General features: G+C 43.4%; 1 protein-coding gene across 4 annotated transcripts in view; it reads left to right on the top strand.

Annotated features, from left to right (window-relative positions):
• LOC128854132 (C-type lectin domain family 2 member B-like) overlaps window positions 1-19,930 on the top strand; it is a 64,592-nt gene that overhangs the window by 35,886 nt on the left and 8,776 nt on the right. The window contains exon 1 of one of the 4 annotated variants that reach the window (XM_054084628.1): window positions 14,528-14,681. The exons of the other annotated variants lie outside the window; for them this stretch is intronic. Within the exon in view, the coding sequence (XP_053940603.1) occupies window positions 14,661-14,681 (21 nt within the window). The 5' untranslated portion in view covers window positions 14,528-14,660. Of the gene's footprint in view, window positions 1-14,527; window positions 14,682-19,930 lie in introns of those variants that run through there. 4 annotated transcript variants of the gene reach the window in all.

Genomic DNA, 19,930 nt, shown 5'->3' with positions numbered 1-19,930 from the left:
TATTATGTAGTTGAGTTGCATCACGTAGGCAGTGTTTTCAAATTCATATATTTAAAAGTACACTCAGAAGACATCTCACTGCCCAGAGAGTCTCTACTGTGCCCAAATCAACAATACTGTTCAATCAGAAAAGCTCGTTGGGAAAATGTACAAATAGGAATATGACTGCAGGTGTAATAATGTGGGGAACTGCCCTATGACACAGTTTCTTCTCCATCTTGTCATATTAAATCCAAAGCTGAGCTGTCAGAGTGGGAGAGGGAAAGTGGTCAGTGACAGGATATGCCTGACTAATCCCAGCAGCTTTCATCGGTGTGCCAGTAGAAGAAGAAGCTGTATTTTTATATCAGCTGCAACACACTACCTTGTATGTACCTGCTTTGGGTGCTTTGCCTCATTTCCCAGGAGGTACCTATATCAAATTTTCTGGCCAATAGTGTATGAAATAAGATGTTAGGGATTTTTTTTTTTTATTTTTTTCTTAGAGAGAATCGGAAATGTTTTTTCTCTGAATTGCCATGTGGAAGATGAGCAAATGTAAACTTAAATTGTGCAAAATGTAAAAGCAAGATGGACTATTTGTTCTAACCACCACATGCAAAAACCCAAGGAAGCAGTGCAGGCGAGGAAGGGGGCTGAAGGAAGAGGAGAAGCATGGTGCAGACCAGCTAGGGGAGGGCATAGTGGCCATGGGAAGCAGACCAGACTTATAGCTATGTAATCAGATAAGACAACACAAACTTTGAAGGCTATAACTCAAAAAAAAAATGCTCAGGAGCAGGGCAGCATGAAACCCCTTTTCCTGTCTCAGTGGACCAACACTGGCATTTTTCAAGTGTGACTATATCAATGATCTAATGTAAAATACGTATGGGGTAAGAAAGCAACTGCTTCCTCTGAGCCTTTTCACGCAGGAGGGTGAAGGAGTGCTTAAGTTCTCTGAACTCACCGTAACATGGCAAATACCAAGCCAAGAAACATGAGGGTACAAGGGCTGTTGAGATCTGCCTTATACTCATGAAGAATGTCTAATCTAAACCAGTTTTAGTACTAAGCACTATCAAATCCCTCACATGTCAAACACAGCATCTTTCTTGCAGAGCAGCCAAGGAGTAAGAACAGCTAACAGTGTGGGGCAGAAGATGAGGACCACAGTTTCCTGTATGTGTGGTCTCAACTATGAAAGCAATGGAGCACATGCAGAAATCAAAGATAGCTATTGTAAAAATGTATAATGGAGATTTATATATATAAGAACATGAAAAGATATTAATTACATAGGTAATTCTTTACTATATCTTGGTGGGACACACTGACAATATTAATAGTTGGCAAATTTGAGATTGATTTAAAGTATTTCTTCATGCAATATATTAGAATCAGCCTGCAGAAGTCGTTGTTTAAGGCTGTTATTAATGTAAAGCATTAGGACACCAAAAGGGATGCAAGATTCATGGAAGTGACAAGAATATTGGTATTGCAATTGAAGAGATTTTTAAAGAAGATTATGAAAGGCTAAACGCCATGCCATCACACTCTAAAGTGCAAGAAAAAACATTTCGCCTGAAATTCGGTTACTTAATTAGCTTTATAATTGGCTGTCAAAAAATTCTAGGCACTGTCTTCCCAAGCATCTTGTACTGACACCTTTCAGAATTATGTTACTGGGTTAGAAGGCTCTCAGGATAACTTAGAGTGGTGATTCCTAAGCATAATTCACTGAAGTGTATTAAAAGCTGTGTGAAAGCACTTCAAATTATGAAAGATAACCGGAAATTTAAAGGACAGTCTCAGGTGAGGAAACAAAAAAGAATAGCTGGAATAGTTGTTCATGGTTTCAAATTTTGAATCATTCTGTAAAGAAGGTTGTACTGGGTACATGTGTACATCTCTGATAAGAACTTATGGGGTGTTCTACACCAGGCTATCAAAGATTGTCCTGGCAGTACAGCTCTTCTGCAGCGACCTGATCACAGAACCTAAGGAGCAAGCTGAGTTAACACACGAAAGTAAAAGATATCATACCTGTACAGATGCTTTTAGTACTGTGTCCCAAGGAATGAATTTAGAAAACTTACGTTTATAGAATAAATGTTGCTTTGCTAGCATATTCAGGCCACATTTTTCTTTTGCTACTGTGACCTCTGAATATCATAATTTTAAATAAATTTTCCATGCTTAATTGCCTTATAACTAGCAAAGATCTATTTTTTCATCAGAACTTAAAAAATATAGCTTGATATTTTTGTTTTAAAAACATGGATTATTTCCTGCTTATGTCCGTTAATGCCTATCTTTTGCACTTTATTTTTTTAAAATAAATTTTTAAAGTAATGTAGTTTTTGAAGACATCAGTAGTGAAGTGAGAGGAGAGGAGAGGAGAGGAGAGGAGAGGAGAGGAGAGGAGAGGAGAGGAGAGGAGAGGAGAGGAGAGGAGAGGAGAGGAGAGGAGAGGAGAGGAGAGGAGAGGAGAGGAAAACAAGCCTATCACTTCACAATCTAAAAATATTTGCAGTGTTTAAGTTTAATCAAATTAAACTATAAACTGTAAATATATCACAGGAGACAGAAGTTCAGTCAGTGTCAGCTCAGCCAATGAGTTTCCAATACTCTGTATTAATACCTTCAAAGTCTGATCATGACTGTGTTTCAGAAACAGCACATTTCAGACATGCTACTGAAATCCAGAATGGGATTTTAAAGGTCATTATTCTACTTTTGCTAGAATTCAGTATTCCTTTTATTAATAAACATAACTTTGCCAAGCAAATAGATACATAATAAACACAGGTAGATATTAATAGTTACAAAAATGCTTTCAACATGACTTCAGCTTCTTATTAATGCCTCGATTTAAGAAATAATGGAAGTTTTAAGAACTTGCCACTAAGCAAAGGAGAAGCAACTAATATAGGAGATGGTAATTTTTTACCTGTATCTGAAGTTTGTGAAATAAAATGCACTCTTTCCTTGGGCAATACGTCTGCATAAACCACCTCACTTGCCATTTTGAAGACTTTCAGATCTGCAATCAAAATGGACTCATTGAAGAAGTAGTACCCCGTATTACATCCTTTCTGGCCTTCCTCCACCCATCACACCACATTAGGTCAAAACAAACGTTTAGAAGTTTGTAAAACGGAAGGAAACTAGATACTTTTTTTTTCAAATGTAAATTCTCACCTTGGAGCTTTTGATAAACAGCTCTTAATTCTTAGTCCCTCCTGTTTGTGTATGTTCTACTGAAAACAGTATAGCTGTGATTTTTATCAACCTTCTCACAAATTGTGACCTTCAGCCCATACATAGTTTTCGTTTGGAACTTGAGCTGGCAACACGTCAAGCACATATGTATCCCTCTCACACCAACTGGACACTGAAATGTATTTCAACAGAAAACTCAGATCACGATTATTAGATTGCTTTGGTTAGTGATTATCAGATCAGTTCCTTCTAAACTTCATCCATTTAGGGTTGAAACTAGAAAGCAATGAAGAGGGGAGGAATTAAGGGAATATCGGACATCACTGAAACATCTCATACCAAGACTTTTGAGAGAATTCTTCTTCTGTATTAGTAATTTTTTAATATATTATAATTATTCCTATCTGTTTATTATTTAAATTAATTTTAGAAGTTGGATTTGGAAAAAGCCTGTTGTTACGAGGCCAACATACTTTTTTCTTCAGATTTTCCTCCACATAGAAATTTCTAATATTTTTTTGGTTTTATGGTAACTTAAAATGATGCCCAAACTTAGAATTCTTCTCCTAGGGGTATTTCTACTCTTCAGCCAGCTCTAGACCACATGCTAATCCTTATATCCTAGGAGCATTATTAAGCTCAGAATTAAACCAGGACTGAGTCTGACTTGTGACTTCTCTGCATCAAATGTTCTCATTAAAGGGAGGCAACATGATTATTTTTTTCCCCTGTAGTAGAGGTGTTAGTTCAACATGAAGTCAGTGGTGTTATCATGGTTGTAAGTCAAGAAGTACAATATTCTGCCCTCTTATGACCAGCCATAGAAGAAGCAGGAACAACTTTTTGGCTTTCTCGGCTTAAAATCATTATACTGACTTGAGAATGGGCAGCTGTCACAGTCCTGATAAATAAAAGGCTATGTATAATGCCCAGGGAAAGGCTGGAGGGGAGGTGATTTGCTGCTACCTGTCTTATCTGCTTAGGCCATGCTCATTATGCAGCTTGCCAAACCATATACCTTGAAGAGACAAAGGGGAAAGGTTAAGGCAAAGTATATTAATTGTTTATTCTATGAAGTATAATTTGGGGTAAATATAAACTACTCAGCTATAGTAGAGGAGTTGCTGACCAAGTTCAAACTGGAAAAACAATGATAATCATAGAGATGCTTTCCTAGAAAGAAAAAAAAAGAAAGAAAGAAAAAAAGAGAAAAAAGAAAGGCAGAAAAACAGCCATTTCAGAGACACAAAGAAGAATTTGAATGTCCCTAGTTGAGACATACGTATGCTACAGGGACAGCGTAACAACCGCACTGGAATGTAATGCAACTACTTTTTAGGATTTAGGACATTTAGGATATTTACTTTTCAAGGTCTTTATTAACATGCCAGAGAATGAGCCCTTACCCCCAGGCCAGGACTCCAGCTGCCTGCTGGCACAGTAGACATGCCTACATTATTCAAGGACAACCACTCTGGGGACATGTGGATGCATGCACACTTTATACTGATTGGTACAAGTGTATCTCACAGGCTTTTCCAGCATCTTACCGCACGAACAACTCACACAAGCCATGCAAAATACCACTGTGCCACCATGCTCCTTATCTGGGTGCTACGCACTGTATGAGACCACAAGCTCTGCTTAGAAAATACGTGACCTCTGCTCTTGCTTATGCTACGTAATAGCACATCATTAGCCAGGATGTTTCAAGTCCAAAGAAGAGTGGTGAAGTGTCTGGAGCATTAAGTCTTATAAGGAGCAGCTGAGGGAACTGGGATTGTTTACTCTGGTGAAAAGGAGGCTGAGGGGAGGCCTTATCACTGTCTGCAACTGCCTGAAAGGAAATTGTAGCGAGGTGAGTGTTGGTCTCTTCTCCCAGTGACAAGTGATAGGATGAGAGCAAGTGGCCTCAAATTGAGTCAGGGGAGGTTTAGATTGGATATTAGAAAAATTTGTCCACCAAAAGGGTTGTCTAACACTAGAATGAGCTGCCTGGGGAAGCGGTTGAGTCACTATCCCTGGGAGTATTTAAAAGATGTAGATGGTGCTTAGGGACATGGCTTAGTAGTGGACTTGTCAGTGTTAGGTTTATCATGGGACTCAAACTTAAAGGTCTTTTCCAGGCTAGGTGATTCTGTAATTCTATGGTATGTGAGTTTGCATTTGATTTCACGCCATCCTTGAGCAGTCTTTAGGAATGGAAGAATTTTCTTTCTAACAACATTTTTAGTAGTTCTGGCCCATCATGAGCAGCCTGATTCATATTCATGATTCAGGACAGTCTTCCTCTCTAGAGAGGAGGTTTCTGGAAAGGGAGATGAGCACCATCAGGCTGGCCTGCATTATTTTAAGCACCTAGGAAAACAAGTGGTGGAGAGATCACAGTCAAAGCACATAAAGAACTTGCCTCAGAGCTAAGTTCTTCCTTTTAGCAGCAGCTTGGTACACTGCAGGAACAGAAGACATAGATTCCCTAGTCCCTCCTTCACCTATTCTGTCCTGGTGGGAGACAATCAGGGGCCATTCATCTGACCTTTCAGGATAAAATGATAGGACCCTGGTGGTACCTGTGTCTCTCTCTCCTGATTGGGAAGTAAGAGTAAGTAAACAGCTTAGATTTAGACACATAAACAGCTTAGATTTAGACACCTACCCTTAGGTACCTAAACGACCAAGCAGAAGACCTAAGGATTAAAGCATTTCTGTCCAAAGGAACACCCTCCCCTTTCTTAGAAGACAAATAATGATTCAGTTGGAAAAGACGCTTACTGTCTGACTTTGCAGCCAAGATGTTCTGAGGCAGATTCTTTACTTCAACAAACAAAAACACAACAAAGGGATTTGCATTGGGACTCAGGCACTAAACTATGCCAACCATGCAAAGCTAGACTGGCTCTACTAACATTCCTCTGGATTTATTTACTGCAGAGTCCAAGGCCTCTGGGGACACCTGGGGAAAGGAGAAAGGAGGCTCTCGACACACAGAATCCAGTGATGTTTGGTCACTGTTTTCTACCCCATCTACAACCAATCGCCCAAAAGTGACACAATTATTTTGTCTATGGATTTGAGGAGAGTATGTAAAGATATACAGATCACTAAAAGGATGTTTTGAAGGTCTGGAAGAGGCCTTTTGCCCTTGTACATTAACCCTTTGTATTTTAGTAACACAAACTAGTCACTAGATGTCTCTACTGGACAAAAAAGTAGATCAGAAATGCTACTGCATTTAATCTGGAGAACATTTTAGATGCTTATGTAGGTTTTTTAAGAAGTAAGAATTGCATAAAATAACTTGTCAGAGATAGCTAGAGTGTGAAGGAGAAAGAAGCCTGGAAGATAAAAAGGAGTGAATGAGATGTGAAGTGACTACAAATTCTTGAATCATGGGAGATGTAGCAGCAAACTTTTCTTAACCCATACAAACAGAGTAAAGCATTGTAGAGCTGCTGAGCTGTAACTGCACACCTGTAACCGAAGTGTAAGCTTAAGCAGTTTAAATTGTCCCGATGGAGGACAGGAGCATGGGGGAAATGGGTAGCCAGCGTCGTGGGCAGGTGTGGAATAGCGTTATCCCACAATTGGTGATTATGGTAGCAGAGGTGGAGGAGGGTGTCAAAGACCACAGTACGTAGGACTAAAACTGATCATGAAGGCGGTGTTGGGGCATAGGATTTCTGCCGGGCACAGCAAGCAGCATGCTGGCAAAGCTCGGAGGGAAGAGAGTCAGAGATGTCTTGCTCCAAGCAGCTCTTTCCTGAGGGCAGCAGCTACCCATTCAGCTAAGACTCATCCGATTGATTTCTTCATTTTCTGCACATAAGCTTGCTCTGTCCCAGGACCTGAAGCACTGAGAAAATTCCTCGCTAAAGGAAATCCTCTGTTAAGGTTAAAAGAAACAGCTTTTTCCCCTTGAAATAGATAATAGTGGGTTCTTGTTCCTGTGCTGGGGCAAAGTAGGGATTGGACAATCTGTAGAAATCCTTTCTCAACCTTTTCTTTTCATGATTGTTTAAAGGCTTGTGATTTTTTCTTTTCATGGTTTTGGACTCTTCACTGTGGACAGTAAATTCATAACATTGTTACCCAAAACAAATACGTAACTTATGTATATAAATCTCCATGGATATAAGGCACTGTAGCATTTTTTTACTTTCCTCGCATAAGCTGATGAGGTGACTAGAGCCAAATAAGCAAAAGAACAGCCACTGAGAATATTTCAAAGTAGCTTTTTTTCCCTCTTCTTTTAAGCAATCTGTGTGAGAAGCCAGTAGCCTAGGTAATAAATCTTGTATTTTCAGGAGGGTGAAAGCTGTGCCACCTCATAATTAGCAATCACTTCCCTCAAGAATTCTATCTCTTACTGGGAGGGGAATAGGACAAGACTTTTATTGTTCCTTCTGACCAATATACCTCTTAAGAACGCACTCAAAAGCAGTGGAAAGTTCTTTAGAGTGTCAAGAACTGAATGTTTGTCTCACATACCCACTCAGTGAAAAGACTAAGACACTGTACCACAACACATTCAGGTAAAATTGATTCTTGTCATAGTAATTGGAGGCAAGAGAAGTGTTAATGCATGGCCCTTTCAGGGTGTACTGCCTCACCAGCTCATGTGGACTTTTAGTAAGAGCAGCAACAGCCTGGGGATGGAGTGGATGTTATGAATGGATTCCTGGTCTATTTGGCTGACTAGAGACACGACACTGTTCCACGCTGTAGTTATCAGGTGAAAGCTTCAGGGAACATTTTCTGTGACAACTTTATTTTAAATACTACAAGATTTTCTTCAGTTTGAGTAGAGACTGCGGGCATTGCACAGTGTAGATCATCAACAGCAATAATAAGTCTGTGAAAGGTAATAAAAAAATCTTTCTACAAATACTTTAACAAGAAAAGGAGGACCAGGGAGAATATTCAGTCCCTATTGGATGCAGAAGGAACAACAGTGACAAGGGATGAGGACAAGGCTGAGGTACTTAATGCCTTCTTTGCCTCAGTCTTTAACAGTAACGGAAGTTGTTACCCCAGTGTACAAACCCAGGAGTTAGAAGAGCAGAACGAGGCTCCCATGATCCAAGAGGAGGAGGTTAGAGACTTGCTTGCCCACCTAGACACCCACAAGCTGGATGGGATCCACCCAAAAGTATTGAAGGAGCTGGCGGATGTGCTTTCCAAACCCCTTTCCATCATCTTCCAGCAGTCCTGGCTGACTGGGGAAGTTCCACTGGACTGGAGGCTGGCTGATGTTGTGCCCATCTACAAGAAGGGTTGCAGAGAGGATCCAGGGAACTGCAGGCCTGTCAGTCTGACCTCAGTGCTGGGGAAAGTCATGGAACAGGTGATCTTGAGTGCTATCATGAAGCACATGCAAGAAAACCGGGTGATCAGGCCCAGTCAACACAGGTTCATGAAAGGCAGGTCTTGATCGCTTTTTATGACAAAGTGACTCGACTACTGGATGAAGGAAAGGCTGTGGATGTAGTCTTCTTGGACTTCAGTAAAGCCTTTGACACAGTTCCTCACAGCATTCTGCTTCAGAAACTGTCTGCCTCTGGCCTGGACAGGCACATACTCTCCCGTGTTAAAAACTGGTTGGATGGCCAGGCCCAGAGAGTAGTAGTAAATGGAGTTAACTCCAGCTGGAGGCCAGTTACAAGTGGGGTTCCCCAGGGTTCAGTACCAGATTCAGCCCTGTTCAATGTCTTTATCAATGTCCTGGATGAAGGCATTGAGTGCACTCTTAGCAAGTTTGCGGATGACACTAAGCTGGGTGGAAGCATGGATCTGTTGGAGGGTAGGGAGGCTCTGCAAAGGGATCTGAACAGGCTGGACCGCTGGGCTGAGACCAATGGCATGAGGTTCAACAAGGCCAAATGCCGGGTCCTGCACTTGGGGCACAACAACCCTATGCAGTGCTACAGACTGAGGGAAGAGTGGCTGGAGAGCTGCATGGAGGAGAAGGGCCTGGGGGTGTTGGTTGACAGGCGACTGAAGATCAGCCAGCAGTGTGCCCAGGTGGCCAAGAAGGCCAATGGCATCTTGGCTTGTATCAGAAACGGTGTGACCAGCAGGTCCAGGGAGGTTATTCTCCCTCTGTTCTCGGCACGGGTGAGACCGCACCTTGAGTACTGTGTTCAGTTCTGGTCCCCTCACCACAAGAAGGATGTTGAGGCTCTGGAGCGTGTCCAGAGAAGAGCAATGAAGCTGGTGAGGGGGCTGGAGAACAAGTCTTATGGGGAGCGGCTGAGAGAGCTGGGGTTGTTTAGCCTGGAGAAGAGGAGGCTGAGGGGAGACCTTATTACTCTCTACAGCTCCTTAAAGGAGGTTGTGGAGATGAGGGTGCTGGCCTTTTCTCCCAAGTGACAGGCGACAGGACAAGGGAGACTGGCCTGAAGCTCCACCAGGGGAGGTTCAGTCTGGACATCAGGAAAAAATTTTTCACAGAAAGGGTCATTGGGCACTGGAATAGGCTGCTCAGGGAGGTGGTTGAGTCACCTTCCTTGGAGGTGTTTAAGGGACGGGTGGATGAGGTGCTGAGGGGCATGGTTTAAGGGAGTGTTAGGAATGGTTGGACTCGATGATCCAGTGGGTCCTTTCCAATCATAGTGATTCTATGATTCTAATAAGGACATGTCACCGTGTTGCAACTAATAATCAGCTGCCTTCTGCTAAAAAGTAAAGCAGTGTTTTATATGCAATGTTTTTAAAAAGCCCTGTTTGTAAAGGTTATATGATACATTAAGAAAACTTAGAACTGTTGTGAAATGCTATTAGACGCAGTGGTACATCAGACAAAATTCAGACATGCATAAGGATGCAGGCATCATGAGCTAAACAAAGCAGACTTGGACCACCATAAACCTAAACAGAGAAGGAAGCCATGCTGGAGACAATAAAATCATTTTTTCTCCTGCACAGGCAAATAGAGGAAGACCACACCACCTCACTTTGAGCTGCTCTAGAACCCTTTCCATGCTACACATACATGTGTCTTCACTTCCAAATCCAGTTGACTTCTCAACCCTCCCAGAATGACAGTTGTGCGTGATTCAGCCTGAGAGTTTTCCTACTGCAGCTGCACATTCAGGGAAGGTTTGGGCAGTAGCAGTCATATTTGTAGATCAGTCCAAATGGATAGAGAGGAATATTTCTAGTCTGTCCCACTCTATATGCCCTGTAATGCCAGTGCCATTCACTAGAAGACCTAGTATTGATCTGCCTTCCTGGTTTACAAAGCCCCGCTTTATATCCTTGGACATTATGTATCAATCACGATTGAAAATGCCATAGAAAAAGAAGGCAAGGAAAGTCAGAACACCTTGTGAAATGTCACCCATTTAACACAAAGACAAACAGAAAATGGGAACAAAATACATCATTGAGTTCCCTATGAATTGTATTTTCAATGCGACCCTCAGGTCCTCGTCACAGCACCTCCTGCTTCCCAGGATATCCTACAGAAAGGACTGTCAGTCCTTCCAGCTTCTCATGGAAAGTCTCTGTATTTACACAGTCAGTGTTTCCTCATAAGAGCTTCTCCTGGGGATAAACTGACCAATGGTGCAAAGTGAGTTCCTGAGTGAGGAGCACCTTCTGGTAGAGATGAAGCCAGAATCTATATGGATGCAGTCTCCATTATTTGTTATATGGACATGAAATCTAAAAAGCCAAGAGAAAAATAAAAATTAGAGCAGAATTTTGGTCTAAAAATTAGAAGACCTATTTCTTATTCTTTGCAAAACTGGTCCTTTAAGACTGGAGCACAAAGTAGGGAATGATTTAAAATGAGCCCCACTTCTCATCTGGAAGATCAGAATTCCTGTGCACATGAAACACACGGTGATGCTCTGATGCACCTTCTAGTAAAGCAAGCTTCTCTGATCCCCACATAGATGTACTGTGTGTACCTGTACTTCACAGCTTACAGTCTGCTTTGAGCACAAGACACAGTTCTCCAGAGCAGGAGAGAGATGAGCCCAGTGGGACCCACGGCAGCAGTGCTTCTCCAGGACACACTGGGGCAACACCACCTCTTCGCACCAATTTTGCTGAGCCTCTGCAGAATACACAGGGTGGCAAAGAATGCCAGTCTCTGGGATACAGAGTGGGCAAAAGCAATGGCTTTTGAGACACAACACCCAGCCCAGTGACCTTCCAGCATGATCCTAAACTCCTGAGTTGGTCTTAGGAGGCCCTGCCTTTACTTGCTGAGTGTTGAACCCTGCAACACCAACAGGACAAGCTAATTCAGACGATTCATGTCTTGGATGGCTGTCCCCAAAGAGTTGTGGTACACGGAGTTAACTCCAGCTGGAGGCCGGTCACAACTGGTGTCCCCCAGGGCTCAGTGCTGGGTGTAGTCCTGTTCAATATCTGTATCAATGACCTGGATGAGGGGATCGAATGCACCCTTAGTAAGTTTGTGGATGACAGGTGGAAGTGTCGATCTGCTGGAGGGTAGGGAGGCTCTGCAAAGGGATCTGAACAGGCTGGATCGCTGGGCTGAGACCAGTGGCATGAGGTTTAACAAGGCCAAATGCCAGGTCCAGCACTTGGGCCACAACAACCCTATGCAGTGCTACAGACTGGGGGAAGAGTGGCTAGAAAGCTGCACAGAGGAGAAAGACCTGGGGGTGTTGATTGATAAGCCGACTGACCATGAGCCAGCCAGTGTGCCCAGGTGGCCAAGAAGGGCAGCGACCAAACGGCGAGCCCAGCAGGTCCAGGGAGGTTATTCTCCCTCTGTACTTGGCACTGGTGAGACCGCACCTTGAGTACGGTGTTCAGTTCTGGGCCCCTCACCACACGAAGGATGTTGAGGCTCTGGAGCGTGTCCAGAGAAGAGCAATGAAGCTGGTGAGGGGGCTGGAGAACAAGTCTTATGGGGAGCGGCTGAGAGAGCTGGGGTTGTTTAGCCTGGAGAAGAGGAGGCTGAGGGGAGACCTTATTACTCTCTACAACTCCTTAAAGGAGGTTGTGGAGATGAGGGAGCTGGCCTTTTCTCCCAAGTGACAGGCGACAGGACAAGGGGGACTGGCCTGAAGCTCCACCAGGGGAGGTTCAGTCTGGACATCAGGAAAAAAATTTTCACGGAAAGGGTCATTGGGCACTGGAACAGGCTGCCCAGGGAGGTGGTTGAGTCACCATTCCTGGAGGTATTTAAAAGACGGGTAGACAAGGAGCTCAGGGACATGGTTTAGTGGCAGACAAGAATGGTTGGACTCAATGATCCAAGAGGTCTTTTCCAACTTGGTGATTCTGTGATCCTGCAATTATTCCTGATAAGGCAAATGTTATCCATCTCATACAGCAGGCTCGTACAGAAATAAGTTACTCTAGGCATAACCTAACCACTGGTAGGCAACCTCATGACAAAGCAGGCAATGATGCCCCTTCCCCACTTCTAAGGACATAACTAGTTTTATTAGCATAGTAGTAACATATTTTGCAGCCATATGACAGCCCTCATTTGGGAAAATATGCCAGTTTATCTCAGTGACACCGAATAACTTTATCCAATTCCCTAACTTATATCTACATAACACAGAATAACTTTTCGACTAGGATGAAAAAGCTACCAACTCTCTTCCAGCTAAGGATACTGGAAAGAAAACTCACAAATTTGAGTCAAATAATTCTCCACTCACCCAGAAGAATTTATTTCCTTTCCTGTTCAGCCCAATCCAGAAGTCTGCCACTCATATTCGATTCGTTATAAAGTTCTAGACAAAACACCGAAAAAAATGACATGCCCATTAGGATTTTCATTGTTATGATTATATTGCTTTTCATATAAAAACTGCACAGGTATAAACTGCACACAGAATATACAAAATTGGACTTTTACTTTTTTCACAGGTTGCTGATATTTTACTGCTACATTATTAATTAGACGAACTACTAAAGAAGCCCTAGATCCATTCCAAATAATCAGTGAAGTCCCAGCCATTTAGCTGCTAGTCATGCAGTGCTACTGACCATCCACCTGTACCCTGCCCACCCCATCTTTAAAAACACCCACATATACCCTTAGAATCATATCACACAACACCATGGTTTCACTGTATCACCAGGAGAACGGCATTTCAGTACAAGGACATGTATTTAGCGGAGACATAGCACCTGACAAGGCACAGGTTGCTTTGACTCTTACATCAACATAATTCCTTGGATGTCACTTAGGTTTCATCTCTATGCAACTCCAGTCACATCTAAAATTGCCCAACTTCCCAATTTTCACACTTTAACTCTTGACACTCATTCTATTATAAGTGAGCATGTTATGGTTTCCTGCTCCTTATATTCCTGACTATAAAGTCAGTAGGCACCACCTAAACCCAGACTCTGGGTCATTTAAATGACACACTCATAGTTTACCATCTGCGCTACAAATAAAATGAAGACTTTCTCAGTTCTTTCCTTAAGATTGTATAGTCGTATCTGAAAAAAACATTTACTACTTTGCTATTTTCTTTTGTTGTTATGGAAGGTCATGAATTGGTAGGACACTACAGGAAATTTAAAAAACATAGTAAAAATGAAAACCAGAGGTAGAACCTCTGCATGAACCAAATATTTTCAATATCATAGCTCCCAGCACCATATAACTGCAGCTACTCTTTGCCCTTTTGTGGAAACACAGAAATTCTCTGTTTTGCACAGAATAAACGCCACATTTCTGTTCCTCAGTTGCCGCTAAATCATTTGCTATGCTAAAGGAAATACCCTTAAAAAAACTGTGTCCTTAAAGAGTATCAAGAAAATAAAACATATAGAGGTGCACCAGTATTCTGTAAACCTCAAAACCTGTTTAGAGTTGTATTTAGTGTGGGAATTGCTGTTGTACAGCGGAAAGGGAAGGAATGTCAGGAGGGTGTGAGGGACAGGACAGGCTAAGCTGCCAAACTTAAAAAGCGCACATAAACTGCCACTTTAGAGAAGACCAGCCACACCTTTCCTATCAGTAATAAGGAGCCACAACTCCAGTTTTCTATTCTTTCAGCTTTCCTTTCTACATACTTTGCCTCTTAAATTTCTGCAATGCTCTCTGACGTAAGAGCATAATTTCTACAGCAGGTTTTGGTGTACAGACCGAGTCTCACTGGAAAAAGGCTGGAGGTTGTGCCAACTCGCAGCAAACAAGTCTGCCACACAACAGGCTGGGCTTTGAGCTGTGCAAAGGAACGGGCGACACAGTTACAAAAAACTGTTAGAGCAGCAGACACAGCAAATCCAAGGCACCGGTCACCTTACCAGATCTTTGTGGCTGCCAATCACGGCGAGGGAAGCTCCATAGGTAGAGCAGGACTCTTGACTCCTGTTCCAATCTCCTGAATGATAGGAACACTCATTCTCGCAGTACAGCCAGTCACACGTTACTCCACTGCTCCCGGTCACTCCTTCTGCTACCGGAAACTCCTCCCACCCTATCCAGACAGAAGCGTGGAGAGATGCGGCAGCAGGACGAGCTGGTGGGTGCCGGGCAGGAATGCGGGGTGGGAATGCGATACCCGGAAGCAGCGGGGTGGGATGGGGGATCCGTGGATTCCCCGGGATGAGCAGGATGGGATGGGGGATCCGTGGATGCCCGAGAGGAGCGGGGCGGGATGGCGGATCCATGCATGCCCGGAGGAGCGGGGCGGGATGGGGTGATTTGCGGAATCAAACCCTATAACCCAAAATGAGTTATAAAGCAGGTATGTTTATTTCCAGCGCTGGGGCGCAAGGGGGTTCTCCTCCTAGCTTGCACACCGTATAGCTTAACAAGCAGCTACTTATAGTGTAAAGACATGCATAGGTACATATTCATAACCTTTCCCTGCTTCGTGATATAATTAGTTCTGGAAAGTTTGCTCCAGTCTTGCGCCTGCGTAGTGCCTCCTGATTGTCCTGGGCCGGGGATTTAGGGATGAAGTAGGAAGTCTTCCTCGGGATGAATATTTTTCTTCCTGAACTTTACGCAGACTCATTCTCCTCTGGCTGTTTTCAAACTCCTGAACCAAATGCAGCCAGCTTTCTGCATTCCAATGCTCGCTTACCAGTAAACTACTGCTAGCTGGCTCCTTCGTTATCAACTTCCAGGGTCTGCAAGGTGAACAACGCCAAGCTCTGATGAATACTCCCAACCCCCCTTGTCTGCTTTCACTCATCAGTTCCCCTCTATCCTTTTAGCATGGGCAAATTCATTTTCCAACTATGTAATTTATCTCTCGAAGGGGAATTGTATGATATTTTGTTGGAAAATTACCGTTTTAATGCATTCTCATGGGCACTAGACATAGAAGTCAAAATTGTTAGTCGTTGTAGCATTCTTCAATTCCAAATAAATAACATAGCAGAGAAAACAGCTAACTAAAACTAGCATCAGAAGGGCAACAATGGGGTGACACAACTTATTTAGAATGCCAGTTGCAGTAGGGAACCATCCGAACAACACATCCCTCCAATGATATTTTCTTTTACCTTTTTTAGGACCCCCTTTCTTTCCTCTGTGTCATGGTGGACTGTTATCAGGGTCTTTTCCCACTTTCCTGGACCTCATCCAGAATTATAATCAAGTCCTGATGTTTCATTAACTGTTTCATTAATTATTTTACCAATGTAACATTCATTCCAATAGGTACAGGTGATAATTTGTGAAATACTGTATAATTAGATTTTATCAGCTGATGGGATACGACTGGCATTAAATAAGAAAAGTCACACCCAACAATCTTAACAAGATTACAAATACAGGAATTAGAGATTAGAGTGATTCTTACTATCCGTAATTATCTCATCTGTTACTACAAAGGTACAAGCAGTTCTCAAACACACACAACGCTGGCCCATATATACAAGTACAGTCCTCTGATTAGCGTCTAGATGGATCTCAAAGTGACAGATGCTTTGCTCAGTGTGAAGGCAGATGTCTTGAGCATCGATTACATTATTTAGCAAATGAATCCTTGTTGTTCTCGTGTAATGCAAGATTCTAAATTTACAGTTTGCCATTTCCCGTTCACTATTTGTGCCCATGGTCTGTGTTCGGAAGGATAGAGCACAGTTTTATCATGGCTTAATCCTAATGCAATGATGGGGTGGATTACATATATTGAAGAGTTACGTATGGTAAACACGAAGGCTGAGGCTGTATTAGTGATGGAGTCATAGGTGAAATTTAACAGAGTTTACCAGGATTGAAGCTTCCTCTCTAAGCCAGTGGCACTGCCCCAAACCACTTTCTGGATTTTGGTGGGAAAGTACCCTCACCACCTTCTGTTATAATTGAGGTGGCCACTGATTGCATACATAATTGTGCCTGTATACAACTGAGGGCCAAAGAAACGTTATCTTGGATCACACCGAGTGCTTTTCCAATTCGTTCATGGTCTTGTTCCTTCACCTTTTCCACTTTGGTAACATTCCTGATAGTCAGTTCCATTTAGGACCTCCAATCCTGTCTCTAACACTCCAGTCAGGCCCCTTTGTGTTCTGTCCCTGAAGGAAACTTGTTTTCACAGCCCGATTGTCCAGCCCTCAAAGGATGTTTTTAGGAAATGAGAGCATGCTGGTTGAATTTCAGAAATATCAGTTTATTAGCAGTTCAATATGTTTAAGAGACCATTCTGGGTTGAACAGCATTTGCTATAATATTTATTTTAAATTTAAATGAGAGCCCAATGGTATCATAGGCCCAGAGATAAACCACCATAATGGTCTGTAGTAATGTAAAATTATGCCAACAGTCTAATTCCTTGGAAATACAGGTCTTTGTATTCTTATCTGTAGGCGTAGTGGAGATAGTAATTTGGGATGCCTTTTTATGGGTAGTCCTATTAACCACTCGGCATCCTACTTTGATTTCTCTTCCTACAGTCTCCTGAAGTTGCTGAATCCCCTGTTCTCTATCCACATTCCATTCTTGCCTCACATATACTTGATTTTCATGCATAACCACAGTTGATAGATTTAAACCTTTTTGATCAGAATATTTCCCAGGGCTCCAGTATACCAAATAAAAGCTTGAGACCAAGGCCACTCAGTATTCTTTTGGCCAGAGGTGTCTTTCCCTCCCTGGATTATAATTATAATCATGAGAAAAATAATTTTCCTGGTTGGACTTGCGTGACCCTCCATGGAGGTTTATGTGCCTTTTTACTCGGGTGTGATGGATCCATGCACTCTGCTCCTTGATTTCGATTGCTGTGAAGGAGGCAAGGAACTTCTGGAATGGTCCTTCTCACTGCAGTTCCAGAGTCCTCTCTGCAAGAGACTTTACAAATACATAATCTCCAGGTCATATGTTATGCACAGGTTCATCCAAACCCCTACTTCACATCTCAACATCATGTTTTTCAATCTTTTGGAGCTGTTTGTCCAATGCCACCATGTAGGAGGTCATGATTCCATACGCAAATAGTGACTGATCTGTTGTACTGCTTCTGAGATAAAATGTGGTCCCCTATCAGGAGACATAGTTGCTGGAACCCAAAAGCATGGTATTATCTCCTGTGTTAATGTTATGGTTATCTCTTTGTTCTAGTAGGGAATGCCTCCAGCCAACCTGAAAAGGTACCAGTTAATACCAATAAGTATCAACATCCTCCCTGTCTTGGGAGTTCCAAAAAATCAATCTGCCATTATTGCCCAGGCCCGTTGCCTCTTCCAATTTGGCCCATTTCTGGTTTGGGGTAATTTGGGGATTAGTCTAGAGGCAAAAGTCACACTGCTGAGCCACTTGTCTCACAACGGTGTATAAATTTCTAGCTGGAATCCCTTTAATTAGGTGTTTATATAAAGCTTGTGCCCCCCACGTCTCTTCCTGTGTTCTTCCCTCATCAAAAGCCATGTTAAATAAGGGGTAATGATTAGTCTCACTTGTGGAGTGAGGACCCACCCCTCTTTACTATATGACCCTTCCAGGTCTATAATAAATTTCTGATTATCTGATCATCTTTGGTATATTCTGGCTTACCTTCTACGGAGATTCGCCTGTCAGGGATCAAAGCCCCTTTTGTTTTTACCTCGCCTTTGGCTGCCAATTTTGCTTCTCTGTCTGACAGCTCATTCCTCTCCCCAATTCCGAATTCACTTTCTGGCGCACCTTGATGTGCATGATTTTCGCTTTCTTGGGTAGCTGGACTGCTTCCAGCAGTATCAGAATCCTTCTGCATGCTTGATGTTTTTGCCCTGGCATGTCTTTTATTCCTTAAGACATACATGTTTCCATCCGTGAACCAACCCTCAACGTCTTCCATGGGACTGTCTTTCAGGTCTGAGCAGCTCAGTAGGTGATCTCAATGGTCTCTAACCAGTCCTGGTGCACGGGTTCTCCTGTATTTCCACTGAGAAAAGAAGCTGGGTTGATGATGTCAGTAACCACAATTCCCGTATCATGTTCCAACGTTATAGCTTGGTATTTTAGGAACTTTGTGGAGAAGGTTCTGGCCAAGGGTAAATCTTTGTGCCTCCTGGATGTTTGGCATGATGGCCACAACTGCTTGTAAACAGCCAGGCCCTAGGGCAATCCCTTGCTTCTCATGAAAGAAAAGGAAAAATGGCTTACTCACATGTTGAAGTCCTAAGGCCAGGGCCGACATCAGGGCTTTCTTCAGCTGTTCAAAGACTTGCACAGCCTCTTTGCTCTGTTGGAGGTATTTCTGTTTGGCGGTGGTTTAACAAGCAGTCCATAGTTATAGATCCATAGTCAACAGCACCCAGTCATCCCCAAGAAAGTTTGTAACTCTTTCACTATTTACAGTCTTGGGGTTTGGTATATTGCCTCTTTTCAGGCCTGTCCCAAAGTTCTTTGTCCAGCGCTGATTTCATAGGCCAAGTAGATTGCCTCGTGTTGCATTATTCGGACCTTCTTTTAGATACCCGGTATCCCTGGAGCCCCAAACAGTTTAACAGACTCACTATCCAGGTCATACAATCGTTGTCTTGATGGCAGTCAGGGTATCATCTCCTCATCAGGGAGATCCATGAATGTCTGGAGGAGCGGGGTGGGATGGGAGACCCGTGGATGCCCGGAGGAGCAGGATGGGATGGGAGACCCGTGGATGCCCGGAGGAGTGGGGTGGAATCGGGGATCCGTGGATCCCCGGGAGGAGCGGGGCGGGATGAGTGGGGGTCGGGAAGGGGTCAAGGGGCTTGGGCGCCGGGAGGAGGGAGGGTGATGCCGCTGCGAGGGCTCTGGGCAGGGATCTGGTCACCCCCGCAAAGGCAAAGGCGCTGGGAAGGCGGCTGAGGAGAAGGCGTGCAGGCTCGTTCCCAGCGGGACGAGAGGAAATGGCCTCACGTTGCATCAGGTGGTGTTAGACTAGAGATAAAGAAAAAGCTCTGTACTGAAAGAGTGGTGAAACACTGGAACGGGCTGCCCTGGGAAGCGGTGGAGTTCCCATCTGTGGAGGGGTTCAAAAAGGGGTGTAGATGTGGCACTGTGGGACACGCCAGCTTTGGTGGGCTAGGTGGTGCTGTGTTGGCGGGATGATGTGTTTGAGAGCAGCCCTGCGGAAAAGGATGTGGGTGTGCTCCTTGATGAGAAGCTCGACATGAGCCGGCAATGAGCACTTGCAGCCCAGAGGGACAACCGTGTCCTGGGCTGCATTGAAAGAAGCGTAGTCAGCAGAGCAAGGGAAGTGATTGTGCCCCTCTATGCCTCTCTTGTGAGATCTCATCTGAAATACTGTGTCTGCTTCTGGAATCCTCAATATAAGTAGGTTATGGAACTATTGGA

The sequence above is a fragment of the Cuculus canorus genome, chromosome 1, assembly GCF_017976375.1.
Source record: "Cuculus canorus isolate bCucCan1 chromosome 1, bCucCan1.pri, whole genome shotgun sequence".
Taxonomy (NCBI): Eukaryota; Metazoa; Chordata; class Aves; order Cuculiformes; family Cuculidae; genus Cuculus; species Cuculus canorus.
The sequence above is the reverse complement of the archived record's forward strand: the minus strand, read 5'-3'. Positions and strand labels throughout refer to the sequence as shown.